General features: G+C 43.1%; 1 protein-coding gene across 4 annotated transcripts in view; it reads left to right on the forward strand.

Annotated features, from left to right (window-relative positions):
* DSE (dermatan sulfate epimerase) overlaps nt 1–15070 on the forward strand; it is a 48150-nt gene that overhangs the window by 30242 nt on the left and 2838 nt on the right. For all 4 annotated transcript variants that reach the window (XM_056566369.1, XM_056566368.1, XM_056566370.1 and 1 more), the window contains 3 exons: nt 1701–1954; nt 4519–4758; nt 8175–8382. In XM_056566369.1, the coding sequence (XP_056422344.1) occupies nt 1701–1954; nt 4519–4758; nt 8175–8382 (702 nt within the window). The remainder of the gene's footprint in view (nt 1–1700; nt 1955–4518; nt 4759–8174; nt 8383–15070) is intronic.

The following is a 15070-nucleotide window of genomic DNA, read 5'->3' on the forward strand; positions in this document are numbered from 1 at the left end:
TAGCCATTCAGATTTGTTTCAGTGATACTCTTCTGTTTGTAGATATGACTTGTTTTACAATTTCTTTTTGTTACAGTTTCCCCTATAAATCCTTCTATATTGATAGCCCTTAAAGCATTATTTGCAGAGGAGCAGATGGATTATTGTGCATGCCCTTTTAGTTTATCAGATATTTGTGGGATGCTAAACCAGCAATTTTAACTCTGTATTTATTACAAGTATGCATAGTGATTTTGCTTTATTGTTGTCAGATGTCCATTCTGACAAATACAGATGACATGTTGGCATACTCATCTGTGTTTTTTTTGTTTGTTTTTTATCAGTAATAATGCTACTTATTGTAACTACAAACATCAAATCTGCAGCAGATCCTGTACGTGTGGACATACCCTCAATAGGATTTCGCACAAAGCGTTTTGCGACACATGGCATTTGTTTTCCTTTTTTAGTTATTAATTTATTGAATTTGCAATTAACTAAATATACTTTCATTACTTTCATTATCTCAGCAGTATCACTACACTTGTACTGTAAAAAGAACCTCACCCTTCCCACTGCTGGAGTAGAGGGGGAAACAAAAGAACGACCATGTTAATATATATATTAATATATCTCTATCAATAATAGACTATGTTGACCACCTCACCTCATCAAAAAGCTTTCTTTTCTTCACTACCCCAATTTTGCACTACCCTGTTTCTGTTTAGTTTTTGCTACCTCCCATTTGTGTATTTTATTTATATTTTTTTATTTTTTTTAGTTGGGAGTCAATAAGTCAATAGTGAAATCTGAAATGTTCTTTAATACAAATCCTAGAATCTTAGAAATAATCATCAGATGACAGGAAAGCAGTGTGTGTGTGTGTGTGTGTATTAGTATTTTTTGTGAAGGGTTTATTATTATTTATTTATTTTTTTCCTGGGTGGGTTGCAAAAACAAACTGTATTAAAGAAAAAAGTGCAGTTTTCAGGCCAAAAAGTATGTCTGAAGGAAGCTTAAAGGAGAACTGTGGTGTAACATTTTTCATTTCCCCTGTGCCTTGGCTGCAAAAACAAAAACAAAAACAAAAAAAAAAAAACATTTTAACTCTCCTTCTGATGTCCCCCCCCCCCCCCCCCCCCCCCCCCCTGCACCGATAACTGCATCCCGGCCCTTCGGTGCTGGTCTGCTTCCTGGGGACAGTGAGCCATACTGCGATGTCCTGCCTTGGCCGGTGATAGGCTGAGCGCACTGTCATGTAAGGAGCCTGGGCCCCGCCTTCTCCCTGATGCCCGGGCTCCTTACATGACAGTGCACTCAGCCTATCACCGGCTGAGGCGAGCCATTGCTGCGGCTGGCCATACGCTGAGCACAGTTTGGCTCACCGTCCCCAGGAAGCAGGAAGGAGACCAGCACCGAAGGACTGGGATGCAGATATCTATGCAATGGGGGAACGTTGGAAGGTGAGTTTAAAAAAAAGTGTGGTTTTTTTTTTTTTTTTTTTTTTTTTTTTTAGTTTTTGTAGCCCGGGCACAAGGGAAATGAAAAATTTTACACCACAGTTCTCCTTTAAATGATGACCGTAAATCTATAAATGGAGCTTTGCTGTAATGTAAAGTATACATCAGACAGCCTGACATGTAGCTGCAAACTACAGTTTGTGTAATGTACATTAATGTCTCGGCTATATTCCATATGAGCATTATCTGTTTCTTTTACAGGTTAGTGAAGGATGCTCCGTGGGATGAGGTCCCTCTGGCACACTCTCTTGTAGGCTTTGCCACGGCCTATGACTTTCTGTACCATTCTTTCTCTAAACACCAAAAAGAAAGGTTTCTTGAAGTAATTGCAAACGCTTCAGGTTACATGTATGAAACCTCCTATAGGAGAGGGTGGGGATTTCAGTATCTTCACAACCATCAGCCTACTAACTGTGTAGCACTGCTAACTGGAAGCCTGGTTATGATGAACCAAGGTATGTTTAATGGGCGCTGAATATGAAGCATTTATTTGAATTGTCTGTACTATAGGATAGGGGATAAGAGGTTTAATCACGGGGGTCCGGCCGCAGGGACCCCAATGATGTTGGAGCCGGCACCGCAGATGTACTGAATATGTCTATGGGAGGGGGCGGTAAGACTAGTAAACAGCCATCACACTCCATCCCATAGACATGAATGAATAACGGGTGCTGTGCTGGAGATCGCAGGGGAGTCCCAGCAGCCGGTTCCTCCCTGTGATCAGACTTCTTATCCTGTATCCTTTGGATAGATGTTTTAGGGGGGGAGTATCCTGTTAAAGGAAATATGCAGCAAACACAACTTATCACCTATTCACAGGATAGGGGATAAGTGTCTGATCGCGGGGGTCCAAACCCTGGGACCCCCGATCTGCTGCACTGGGCCGTGGCTCTCCTGTGCAGGAGGCGTGTCGGCCGCAGCATGATGCCGCGGCCGACACGTTCGTGCCTCGCCGCCTCTCCCATAGAGCTGTATGGAGAGGGGGCATGCTGTCTACTGTCTCGAAGGGGGTCCCAGTGTTGGGGGGATCCCAGACACTTCTCCCCTATCCTGTGGATAGGGCACAAGTTGTTATCGCTGCAGATGTCCTTTTAACTTTGCAAACCACCCTGATAAAGTGTGGTTATAAAGGGTGCTAAAATGTCCTTGACACGACTTAATTTCTACACCATGGCTGCTTCTGTCTATTCCTTCATTTTGGTATCTGCTATATTTAGTATACACTATGTAGACCAGTGTTCTCCGAACAGTGCACCTCCAGCTGTTGCAAAACTACAACTCTCAGTATGCCTAAGCATGCTGGGAGTTGTAATTTAGCAACAGCTTGAAGTACAATGTTTGAATGGTCTTAATCAGTGTTTTCCAATATATTTGCTGTTTCTCCACTATTGTGGTTTGGTATTGGAGTTGATTTATTGCAATACAAATATATAATATACCAATATTTTATTTTTTATATAAAAAAAATGGAAAAAAATAGATATAGAGATCTCTCTCTCTTTTCCCCCCTCCCCTCTCTCTTTCCCCCCCCTCCCCTCTCTCTTTCCCCTCTATGTGGTGGTGCTATCCACGGGTAATGCACAAGTCGCAGTACAATATTGTAGCAAAAGAGAGAAGGATGTACTCATCACTTAGCTGCCGGTAAAAAAAAGTGCTTTATTCCGACATAACTTCAGAGCGTGGAAGACGGGGGGGGTGCAGGACGCCAAACACGGGCAGGTAACAGCCGTTTCACCCGCGTACTGTGCTGTGCAACGAAGTCCCACTGACAATTGGATCCTGCTGTATTGGAATTTTAGAGCATCATTTCTAATTTCTAAACAAAATAACGCTCGGAAATTTCATAGTGTGTACCTAGCCGGGGTACTCCGCCCCTAGACATCTGATCCTTTATCCAAAGGATAGGGGATAAGATGTCAGATTGCCGAGGTCCCGCTGATGCTGCACAGAGCACGCTCACTCTGTGCGTAATGACCGGCGATACAGGGGCCAGAGCATCATGACGTCATGGCTCAACCCCCCTTGTGACGTCACAGCCCGCCACCTTAATGTAAGCCAATGGGAAGGGGTGTGATGGCTACCACACCCCCTCCCATAGACTTGTGACCTCACGGTCCGCCCCCTCAATACAAGGGGGTGGAGCCGCAACGTCATGATGCTCTGGCCCCTGTATCGCCGGTCATTACTCACAGAGTGAGCGTGCTCTGTGCAGTAATGATAGCGAGTTGCCCCAGCGGAGATCCCGGGGGTCCCCAGCAGCGGGACCCCGACGATCTGACATCTTATCCCCTATTCTTAAAGAAGAGATTCCATGCAGAAATTTCATCTTCCATTATGCCCAGGCAGCCAAACTATAAAACAGCAAACACGACCTGCCACCACTCCTTCAGTGTCGCCATTCCAGTTTTCTCGTATTGTCTTCTTCCCGGAGACCATGGGCAACCAGGGCTCATTGCATCACCCTGCCATTCAGCCTATCGCCAGCCAAGGCAGGACATCACTGCTGCCTGCAATTAACTGTGATGTGTTTTCCATGGGCAACCAGGAAGAAGACCCCACCGGAAAGCTGGAGCGGTGATAATGGGACACAGAGGGAGCATCGGAAGCTGTGTCCCATTTGGTTTATAGCATAACTGCAGAAGACTTACATTGCTTTAGAGTTTTTCCCTTCTTGCTTGTATTGTGTGTTGAATACACTTGATAAGTGCCCCTTATTTACTTACTCTCTTGTATAGCTACATAGTAAATGGAGACTACACTACTGTTGGTATTTTCACACAATGGACACCATCGGTGTCATAAAACCCTGTTGCTTAACATAAGGGACTGTTTGATTCCACCAAGATTTCTATATTTTTATCTGAGCCTCTGATGCAGGTGTAACCATAGCATAATGCAAAAATGATTACATTAAAATTATATAGTATGGAGTGTTGGTAATTTATGTTAGTAGCTGCTGAAGAATGGCCCTTCTGTTGCTTCTGTACTTTAAATATATATATATTTTTTTGTTTATTAGGATATTTGCAAGAAGCTTACTTCTGGACAAAGCAGGTTCTCACTATCATGGAGAAGTCCATAGTCCTGTTAAATGATGTGACAGATGGGTCACTGTATGAAGGAGTGGCTTATGGCAGCTATACAACAAGATCACTCTTCCAGTATATGTTTCTCGTCCAAAGACATTTTGATATCAATCATTTCGGCCATCCTTGGCTGAAACAACACTTCGCTTTCATGTACAGAACTGTTTTGCCAGGTAAGTCTCTGGAAAGCTTGAACAATTTATCTAAACAGAACAGTTTTTCCAGATGAAAATAAGAAATTTTATTTTTTTATTACTAAATGTACTATTTGGTATGCGTTCATGAACCTACTAGAATTAGTCTGTTATTTTTTCCATTTCACTGTAGCTTGGTTTCAGGATACCCTTAATGTAGTATGTGGTTTAGCAGGGGGAATTTTTTTTGAAAATGTCACTTTATTCAAATTTATAATATAAAAAAAAAAAAAAAAAAAAAGGGTGTGTGTGTGTGTGTGTATATGTATGTGTGTGTGTGTGTATATGTATGTGTGTGTGTGTGTGTGTGTGTATATATATATATATATATATATATATATATATATATATATATATATATATATATATATATATATATATATATAATGTAATATTCTACACTAGCCTTAACATTGGACATTAGATAGAAACTTTGCAATACATTTTTTTTTAAGTAGGGCTGCACAGCAAATTGGTGATCTCTTTTGTTGTGGGACCATTTAGGGCTCAAATTTGTAATCCTACACTTGCTATAGCGTGAATTGGTTTCTCAGTAACTTTATGCTGGCAGAACCACTGGCAGCATGAAATCTTGACTGGCTTCCTCATCGCTAACAAATGAAATTTATTCTTGAATGCTGATGTTTTGCAGAGAAAAGCAAGTTTAAAGGGGTACTCCGGTGGAATATTTTTTTTTTTATTTTTTTTTTTTTAATCAACTGGTGCCAGAAAGTTAAACAGATTTGTAAATTACTTCTATAAAAAAATCTTAATTTTCTCTGTAGTATTCAGTAGCTAATAAGTACTGGAAGGATTATTTTCTTTTTGGAACACAGTGCTCTCTGCTGACATCACGAGCACAGTGCTCTCTGCTGACATCTCTGTCCATTTTAGGAACTGTCCAGAGCAGCATATGTTTGCTATGGGGATTTTCTCCTATTCTCCTACAGCTCCTAAAATGGACAGAGATGTCAACAGAGAGCACTGTGCTCTTGATTCAGCAGAGAGCTCTATGTTCCAAATAGAAAATAATTTCCTCTGTATTATTCAGCAGCTAATAAGTACTGGAAGGATTTAAGATTTTTTAATAGAAGTAATTTACTAATTTGTTTAACTTTCTGTCACCAGTTGATTAAAAAAATGTATACATTTCCACCGGAGTACCCCTTTAAACTGACCCAGGGCACTGGTAAACTCCAGTCAGTCCAGGATAAAAACTGGATTAATTTAGCAACCAATGATAGCTCAACTTCCATATCTGAAAGAGCTCTGGTAAAATGAAAGCTGAGCTGTGATTGGTTACTATGGACCAGTTTTTGTCTCAATCAGAATGATAACTCTGTGCCAAAGTGTCTAGAAGATTGTCTCTTTGGATTCTCCCTGTCTGGTTCGGCTTACTTCATGAATCTCTTGCTGTCTCCCTGTACTCAAATAGGCCTGTCTGTCAAGCTGAGTAGAGTAGGGCAGGGAGAAATAAAGGAGACCATCTTCGATAAGCTTTGTCAGGGCCAGATGTAAACAATTGGGAAAATTTCTCATTCTGACACAAAAACTGTCTGTCTGATTTTGTCCAAAACAACAAATAGCTCAGCTTTCCTTTTACCTAGGAAATCTGAGGAATGGACAGATTATAGATGCTATATTGCCCATGTATTTTTGCAGCGTTTCAAAATAAAACAGACTAGCTAGTAATGGTGGAGCCTGTCAGGATGCCTCTGAAAGTTCTTTTCCCGGCCTTGTCTAGCCTTTGCTTCATAAATTCTAATATTATGTCCAGTAGGAACGTTTTGCTGTTGTAGCTGTTCACTGATTTGTTTACAAAACTGCATGTGCGGCTACAACCAGATACAACCTCAGACAACACTATAATTGTAAGCTTTGTAAGATTGAGGTTAGTTCAGAGAAACCATTCTTTAAATGGAATGGCTGTAATATTAATTTCATCCTCGCGCTCTATGTTTGGCTTTAACAGTGTTTATTTAGAGCATTTTATTTTTTACCTTCATCCCATGCTAAGAATTATTTGTCATTCTTGAATGATTTTACATTTATTAGGCTACAGTACTCCTTTAAAGGAGTATTCCGGGTATTGATGATTGGGGAGAAAAGGATCGGCATGCCTATTTTTAACTGCCCAATCCTTTTGTTCCCTGGAAGATACCAAACCTACAAAAGAATGAATGCAAAATCTCTCAATGAATGCAAAATCTTTATCTACAAAATATACAATACAAGGAAAGCCCTCCAATAAAATCACCCACCCTTAAAAAACATCTACTCCAAGAACAACAGTGGGGACCCTTCACGATAATAACACAGTATGTAATCCACAATATGAACAAAAAAGATCAATAAATAATCATTAGCAATGCAATACTATATATTGGAAATATGAGATCCCTCATATTTACCTGTCAGGGACATCTGGAAATCTTGTGCGCTCCCCACCTCCACCTCTACACATGTTTCAAAAGAATCTTCATGGGGAGGCCAGATCTGACTGCCAGCAACATAGCTTCTCCACTTAGATCTCATAAGCGTATAGCCGTTCTTAACTTAAAGCTTACCCGTTTTTTTAAATATCACTCCGTACCTAATCCTGACCATTTACATCAAATTTTTATGTGTCTAGCACCTTTATTTTTATTTTTTTTATTGCACATTTAATTTAGCTCACTAGTCTGAATTCCTCCCAAAGGGAGGGGGCGTGGCCTCACTGTGCAGGTCTCCACCCCCTGCCTCAGTATGCTGTCTGCTCACATCTCCCCTAGCATTAGCAAAACTACAACTCCCAGCTTGTCCTCACTGACAGTAGCGGGACACAAGCTGACAGTGGGAGGATTTTTCCTTCAGTGATGAGCCCTGCGCTCACAGCTGTCAATCAAGGAAGTGTGTCCATGACATAGGTGATGTATGGACACAGCAGGACTAGTATGTATCCAAGCAGGCAGGGGGGGCAGTTGTTTGACTGGCTTTTTCAGTATGAAATACTGAAAATTTTCTAATGAAAGCAATTGCAAAACCTATTGGTATTACATGCTTTACAACATGTCAAAAGTTTTTTTTTATCTGAATGTGCCCATTTAAAGACTGTAGACTAGTTAGGCACATGAAGTGGATTAACATGTGACTGCAGGTTCACATTTTGTTATTATGCATGCACTGAAGCTTTAATAATAATAATAATAATATTATTAATAATAATAATAATTAAAGCAGAACAGCCTTTCGTAAGTTTAAAGGGTCTGCCCCTCCCCCCCCTTCTTTTATAATGCAGATTAGTATTGGGACGCTCACCATTCCAATGAATATGCTTCAGTTTCACATCTGTTAATGTTATACTGATTTCACGGAATATTAGCTGTATAATAATTATATAATTTGCTTTGTCCTAGGTTTTCAGAGATCTGTTGCCATAGCAGATTCAAACTACAATTGGTTTTATGGCCCTGAGAGCCAATTGGTATTTCTGGATAAATTTGTTATGAGAAATGGCAGTGGCAATTGGCTGGCAGAACAGATTCAACTAAACAGAGTTCAGGAAGGGCCTGGGACCCCAGCCAAAGGTCAACGGTGGTGTACTCTGCACACAGAGTTTCTCTGGTAAGCAAGCTTTTTGTATCCTTCTTTCTGAAATCTCTAAACATTTCTCACCGGTGGATGGTGAAATAATTTGCCAATTTAAGTTTTTTTTATGTAACTTTGTTCCTGATCTAGGAGGAAAGGAATAGCTACTATTTCTTCCATACACTGCACATACACACGTGCGAAAATCCCGCTTCCCTATGGGGGATATAGATCACTGCATTTAGAGCAGTTTTGTTGTCTATATTTTGCGCAGTGTGGTTTTTTTTTAAACTTTTTTTAAACTTTTCATATAGACATTCTTTACATTCTTTGTTGACTTGCAGTACACCATTTATCCTTTTCACTATGCAGCGGTAAAAAGTCGCAAAGAGCAAAATCGAGATGCAACTCTACACCATCTAAAAGGTGGCGTGAGAAAAACCACAGTAAAAAAAAAAAGTACAGAAAAAAAAACACTAGACATCCTTTATTTATTTCTATAGCACACTCTCTCAGATAATGACAATATATAACAGTACTGTACAGTCTAAACTGTAAATTCAGCATTGGGGAGAGATGTGCATTGTATATGCCTACTTTTGCTCCATTATAATCCTATATTTGTGCAGTGTTATATAATGGATAAATGTAAAAAAATAAAAAATAAAACTTTACAACAGCAATGTTCCCATATGAGAAATTTGTTCTCAGACTCCTACACAGTTTTTTATATATATATATATATATATATATATATATATATATATATATATATATATATTAATATAATATAATATATATATATATTTTTTTTTAATGGTCTGCACATTTGTATTTGGAGAATTTATCCCATTCTTCTCTGCAGATCTTCTCAAGCTTTTTCAGGTTGCACGGCAACTTTGGGTGGACAGACCTTTTTTCAGTTCTCTCCAGAGATGTTTGGGTTTTGAGCAGTGGTTCTCAACCTTTTTGGCGACTGTACCCCCAAAGGCTGAAAGTATGTCCGCGGGTACCCCCTCGCACGGAACTTGCGCGCAAGGGGTACCCGCGGACAAAAGGCGTGTTCTTACCTTTATACTTATGCATCCCCCCTCCATCTTTATCCCCTTATGTTATTATTCCTCCTCCATCTTTATCCCATTGTGTTATTATTCCTCCTCCATCTTTATCCCATTGTGTTATTATTCCTCCTCCATCTTTATCCCCTTGTGTTATAATTCCCCCCGCCATCTTTATCCCCTTGTGTCATTATCCCCCCTCCATCTTTATCCCCTTGTGTTATTATTCCCTCCTCCATCTTTATCCCCTTGTGTTATTATTCCTCCTCCATCTTTATCCCCTTGTGTTATTATTCCTCCTCCATCTTTATCCCCTTGTGTTATTATTCCTTCTCCATCTTTATCCCCTTGTGTTATTATTCCTTCTCCATCTTTATCCCCTTGACCCATTATTCCTCCTCCATCTTTATCCCCTTGTCCCATTATTCCCCACTCCATCTGATCCCCTTTTGCCATATTGGATGATAATGGCACAAGGGGATAAAGATGGAGGGGGAATAATAGCACAAGGGGATAAAGATGGAGGGGGAATAATAACACAAGGGGATAATAACACAAGGGGATAAAGATGGAGGAGGAATAATAACATATGGGGATAAAGATGGAGGGGGGGGATAATCAACCCTCTCCCCTCCATACTAATCCCCTTGTGTTATTATTCCCTCCTCCATCTTTATCCCCTTGTGTTATTATCCCCCCCCCTCCATCTTTATCCCCTTGTGTTGTTATTCCTCCTCAATCTTTATCCCCTTGCGCCATTATTCCCCCTTCCTCTGATCCCCTTTTGCCATATCGGATAATAATGGTACAAGGGAATTAAGATGGAGGGGGGGGGGGTTGATTATCCCCCCCTCCATCTTATTCCCCTTGTGTCATTATTCCCCCCTCCCTCTGATCCCCTTTTGCCATTTTCCCCCCTCCCTCTGATCCCCTTTTGCCATTTTCCCCCCTCCATCTTAATCTCCTTGTGCCATTATTATCCGATATGGCAAAAGGGGATCAGAGGAAGGGGGAATGGTGCAAGGGGATTAAGATGGAAGGGGAGAGGGATAATGGCGGAGGGGGGATGGGGAGTAATAAAGCACAAGGCATTAAGATGGAGGGGGAGAGGGATAAAGCACCAGGCATTAAGATGGAGGGGGGAGAGGGATAATGGCGGAGGGGGGATGAGGGAGAAAAAGCACAAGGCATTAAAATGCAATGCCTTGTGCTTTATTACTTCCCCCACCCCCGCCGCCATTATCCCTCTCCCCCTCCATCTTAATGCCTTGTGCTCCGCCCAATACCCTCCCCCCCACCTCGTCCAATACACCCTCCCCCCCCACCTCGTCCAATACACCCTCCCCCCCCCCCCCCCCACCTCGTCCAATACACCCTCCCCCCCCCCCCCCACCTCGTCCAATACACCCTCCCCCCCCCCCCCACCTCGTCCAATACACCCTCCCCCCCCCACCTCGTCCAATACACCCTCCCCCCCCCACCTCGTCCAATACACACTCCTCCCCCCCCCCCACCTCGTCCAATACACACTCCCCCCCCCCCCCCCCCCCCCCACCTCGTCCAATACACTTCCCCCCTCTGGCCCACACAGTTGTTAACTTTCTTTTTTACCTGGCCTCCAGCGGGACACTGTTCGCTGCCGCTTGAGGCAGTGCGACCCGTTCGGTGGGACCGCACTGACGTATGACGTCCTCCTGCGTTGTGCGGCAACTCCGCGAAACGTAAGGGGAGGTCACATGTCTCCCCGGCAACCAGGCAGCTCACTCACAGTAGCCACGGCCGCAGCTTGGGCCGCGCTACTGTACAGTGAGCTGCCGCGGCTAAAAAGGAATGTGCGCTGTCAAATACTGGCCAATGCATGGCCGGTATTTGACAGCGCTTTTGTGTACCCCCTATTACTTCTCATTAGCATAAAGCCAAAGGAAAAACTTAACTGGGCACTGCAGGTGTGAACTTAGCCCTGTAATATAGGAATATACTGTCAGCTAGACAAGGGTGCTCAATGTCAAAAGATACTGTTCAACAAACAGATACATCCAAAAAAAAGCTCATGAAAGACATGGAACTCGCCACACTGTCGTCTTAAGCAGAATATTTGTTTAGCTGAAACACATATTAGGAAGGGATACAGCTCATTGCTTTCAGAATGTGTGATGGGACCTCACAGCTGCAAGGGAGACAGCTCTGCTGATAATGGAAGATCTGTGCAGTATAGCTAATCACATAATATTTGTAACTTGCTTTATTATACTTTTTTGCACCATATACAAGTTTTCTTTCAATGGACAACCCCTTAAAGTCAGGACTCTGGCTGGGCCACTCAAGGACAGTTATCCCTAAACCATTCCTTTGTCATCTTATATGTGTATATGTGTGCTTATAGTCATAAGGGGGAGATTATTAAAACCTGTGCAGAGGAAGAGTTGACCAGTTTCCCATAGCAACCAATCAGATTGGAAAGGCTAAAAAAATAGAAGTGATCTGATTGGTTGCTATGGGCAACTGGGATACTTTTCCTCTGCACAGGTTTTGATAAATCTCCCCCCTAGGTGAGCTTTCATGTGTCTTACTGAGGGGAGGTTTTGTTCTAGCCACTCTGGCTGGAGACTGGCTGAGCGGGCCCTCACTGCTGTTTAGCATGTCTCTGATGGTTGGGGAGAAGCAGTGGTCTTGAATGGGGAGCAACCGGGCCTAGTTAAGTAGATTGGGGTGGTCCCTATGATCAGATCCTTATCTCCTAGGGCATAAAATAAATATATATATATATATATATATATATATATATATATATATTTTTTTATAACTGGAGTATCGCTTTAAGAATTATGGAGACCACTGTGCTCTTACATTTTTCAGTGCAGCAGAATGTATTTATTTATTTTTGCCACCTCCTTAGGGCTTGTTCATACGGCCGTCTGCCCCCCCCCCCCCCTAATAAATGCCCGTTATAAATCCATTTGATAATTTTTCAAACAGGTTGTGAATGGGATTTTTTTACAATCCTTTATCACCCGTTTGCTTCCTGTTCAGTTTCTTTTGACAGGGAAATATGCAGTATTTTTTCTCCCATCAAAAATAATGGCCTAGAAACAGATATTATACATTTAACATTGAAGTCTACGGCAAACGGATGAGCTTTTAATGTTGTTCGTTTGCACCCAGTTAATAATATCCATTATTACTTCTGAGCATGCTCAGAAGAGGAAAAAATAAGCGGACTCCTGCAGTTTTGTGGGACTACTACTCCCATCATGGAACAGACTTGTTTCTGTGATGGGAGTAGTAGTTCCCACAGCTGCTGGGGTCTGCGGGTGGCTGGGGAGACTACATTAGTGCTTGTACTACTACCCCCATCATGTAACAGTCTGTTCCATGTTGTGGGTAGTAGTACAGGTGCTGAAGGATTGATCGCACTGAGTCTCACTTCTGAGGCACAGTGTGATCAGAAGTTATTAAGCAGGGGAGCGGGCGGCATGCTCCTTTGCGATGTATCGTGTGTCTGTTACTTTAATTTTTAAATCCCTCACCGGGAGCCCTGAATGGCCAGTACCGAGGAGCCATTCAGGGCTCCCGGTGGTGTTTTTAAAATGAAGATTTTGAGTGGCAGCTAGGGATGTAAGAAAAAATCGATTCTCGCGATAATCGCGATTTTTTCATTTGCCGATACAGAATCGATTCAAAATATTTTTGAATCGATTCTTTTAGGGATGTGGAATTTTTATCTGCGGACGCCCGGAACAGCATGTCATGTCTTGGGCATCAGGAGATAAAAGTTCCACATTTGTGGAGCCGGGCAGGCCGGATCTGACACGGCTATGGAGCGGGCTCCGACTCGTGCCCACTCCGTACTATGCGACCCCCGGCTGATTTCAGTAGCCGGGGGCCGCCGCTAATAGCCAGCATGCGGCAATCGCCGCGGCTGGCTATTAAAGGAGTATCCGGTGCGCACTTTTCTCATTTTATCCTATCCAGGCTGCAAAATAAAACGCACTTTATCTTACCTGCCAACGAGCCCCCGGAGCTCCGGTACAGGTGTTCGGTCCCCGGGCTGTATTCTTCTTACTTCCTGTTAGTCCGGCACGTCACATGGAGCTTCAGCCTATCACCAGCCGCAGCGATGTCCCGCCTCCGCTGGTGATAGGCTGAAGCTCCATGTGACGTGCCGGACTAACAGGAAGTAAGAAGAATACAGCCCGGGGACCGAACACCTGTACCGGAGTGTACCGGAGCTCCGGGGGCTCGTTGGCAGGTAAGATAAAGTGCGTTTTATTTTATTTTGCAGCCCGGACGGGATAACATGAGAAAAGTGAGCACCGGAGTACTAGATCGCAGCTGTCAAAGCTGACAGCGGCGTCTATTGGGATCTATGAATGCTCCCAGGTGGGCGATATATCGGGATATATCGCAATGTATCGTCACCTAGACGGTATCGCGATATATCGGGATATATCGAATCGCCACACTGGTATCGTGATTCGAATCGAATCGCCAAATTCTTGGCGATTCACACCCCTAGTGGCAGCTGGGGCCATATCTATATTAAAAGCACTGTGGGGGGGGGGGGCAAGATATATAGTGCTGCAGAGGGGCAGACATATTGTGTTATATATCTAATATCTAGCCCCCTAGCACATTTATAATGTGCCCCTGCAGCGCAGTTATTAAAGATATGACCCCCACCATTGCATTTATAGATATATACCCTTGCAGCGCATTTATAATGTAACCTCCCCCCAGCCACAGGGCATTTATCATAATATGCCACCACAGCGCCATGTGTGAAAAGTATTTTATCAGCAGCTTATAAGGCCAGCAGCCTGCCGGGAGATGCGCTGCTGATAGATTACTTTTCACACATAGCGCTGCATGGGCATATGTATATAGAAACACTGGAGGGGGGGGGGCGGATAACTCTATATGTCTGGCCCTCCCAGTACATCTATATACATATGCCCCACCCGCAACGCTATGTGTGAAAAGTCGGCTGCTGGCCCGATGTGCTGCTGATAGAATACTTTTCACTCAGTTCTGCGGTGACATATGATAAATGTGCTGCAGGGGGTACTGATTTATAAATGGGCTGGTGGGGGTCATATCTTTAAAAACTGCGCTGCAGGGGGCACATTATAAATGCACTCGGGGGGCTAGATATATAGCGCTATGTCTGCCCCCCCTGTAGTGCTATATATCTTGCTCCCCCACAGCGCTTTTTATATAGATGTGGCCCCCGCTGCCACTCACAATCTTCATTTTAAAAACCCCGCCGGGAGCCTTGAGTGCCACCTCGGTACCGGGCATTCAGGGCTCCCGGCGGGGGATTTAAAAATGAAAGTAAGAACACTTGCCGCCCGCTCCCCTGCTTTATAACTTCTGATCGCGTTAGGTCTCAGAAGTGAGACCCAGTGCGATCAATCCCTTATCCCTTGTACTACTACCCCCAACATGGAACAGACTCTAGTACAAGCACTAATGATGCCTCCCCAGTCACTCACAGACCCCCATCATGGAAACAAGTGTCTTCCATGATAGGAGTAGTAGTAGTCCCGGCTGCAGGAGTCTGTAGGTGGCTGACTTTTCATGTTAATGGATGAAAAACTGATGCAAAAGGATGCCACAGAATTTCATTTGTTTGCATCCGTTTGTAGTATGGTCCGTTTAGGAGGCAG

The sequence above is a fragment of the Hyla sarda genome, chromosome 3, assembly GCF_029499605.1.
Source record: "Hyla sarda isolate aHylSar1 chromosome 3, aHylSar1.hap1, whole genome shotgun sequence".
Taxonomy (NCBI): Eukaryota; Metazoa; Chordata; class Amphibia; order Anura; family Hylidae; genus Hyla; species Hyla sarda.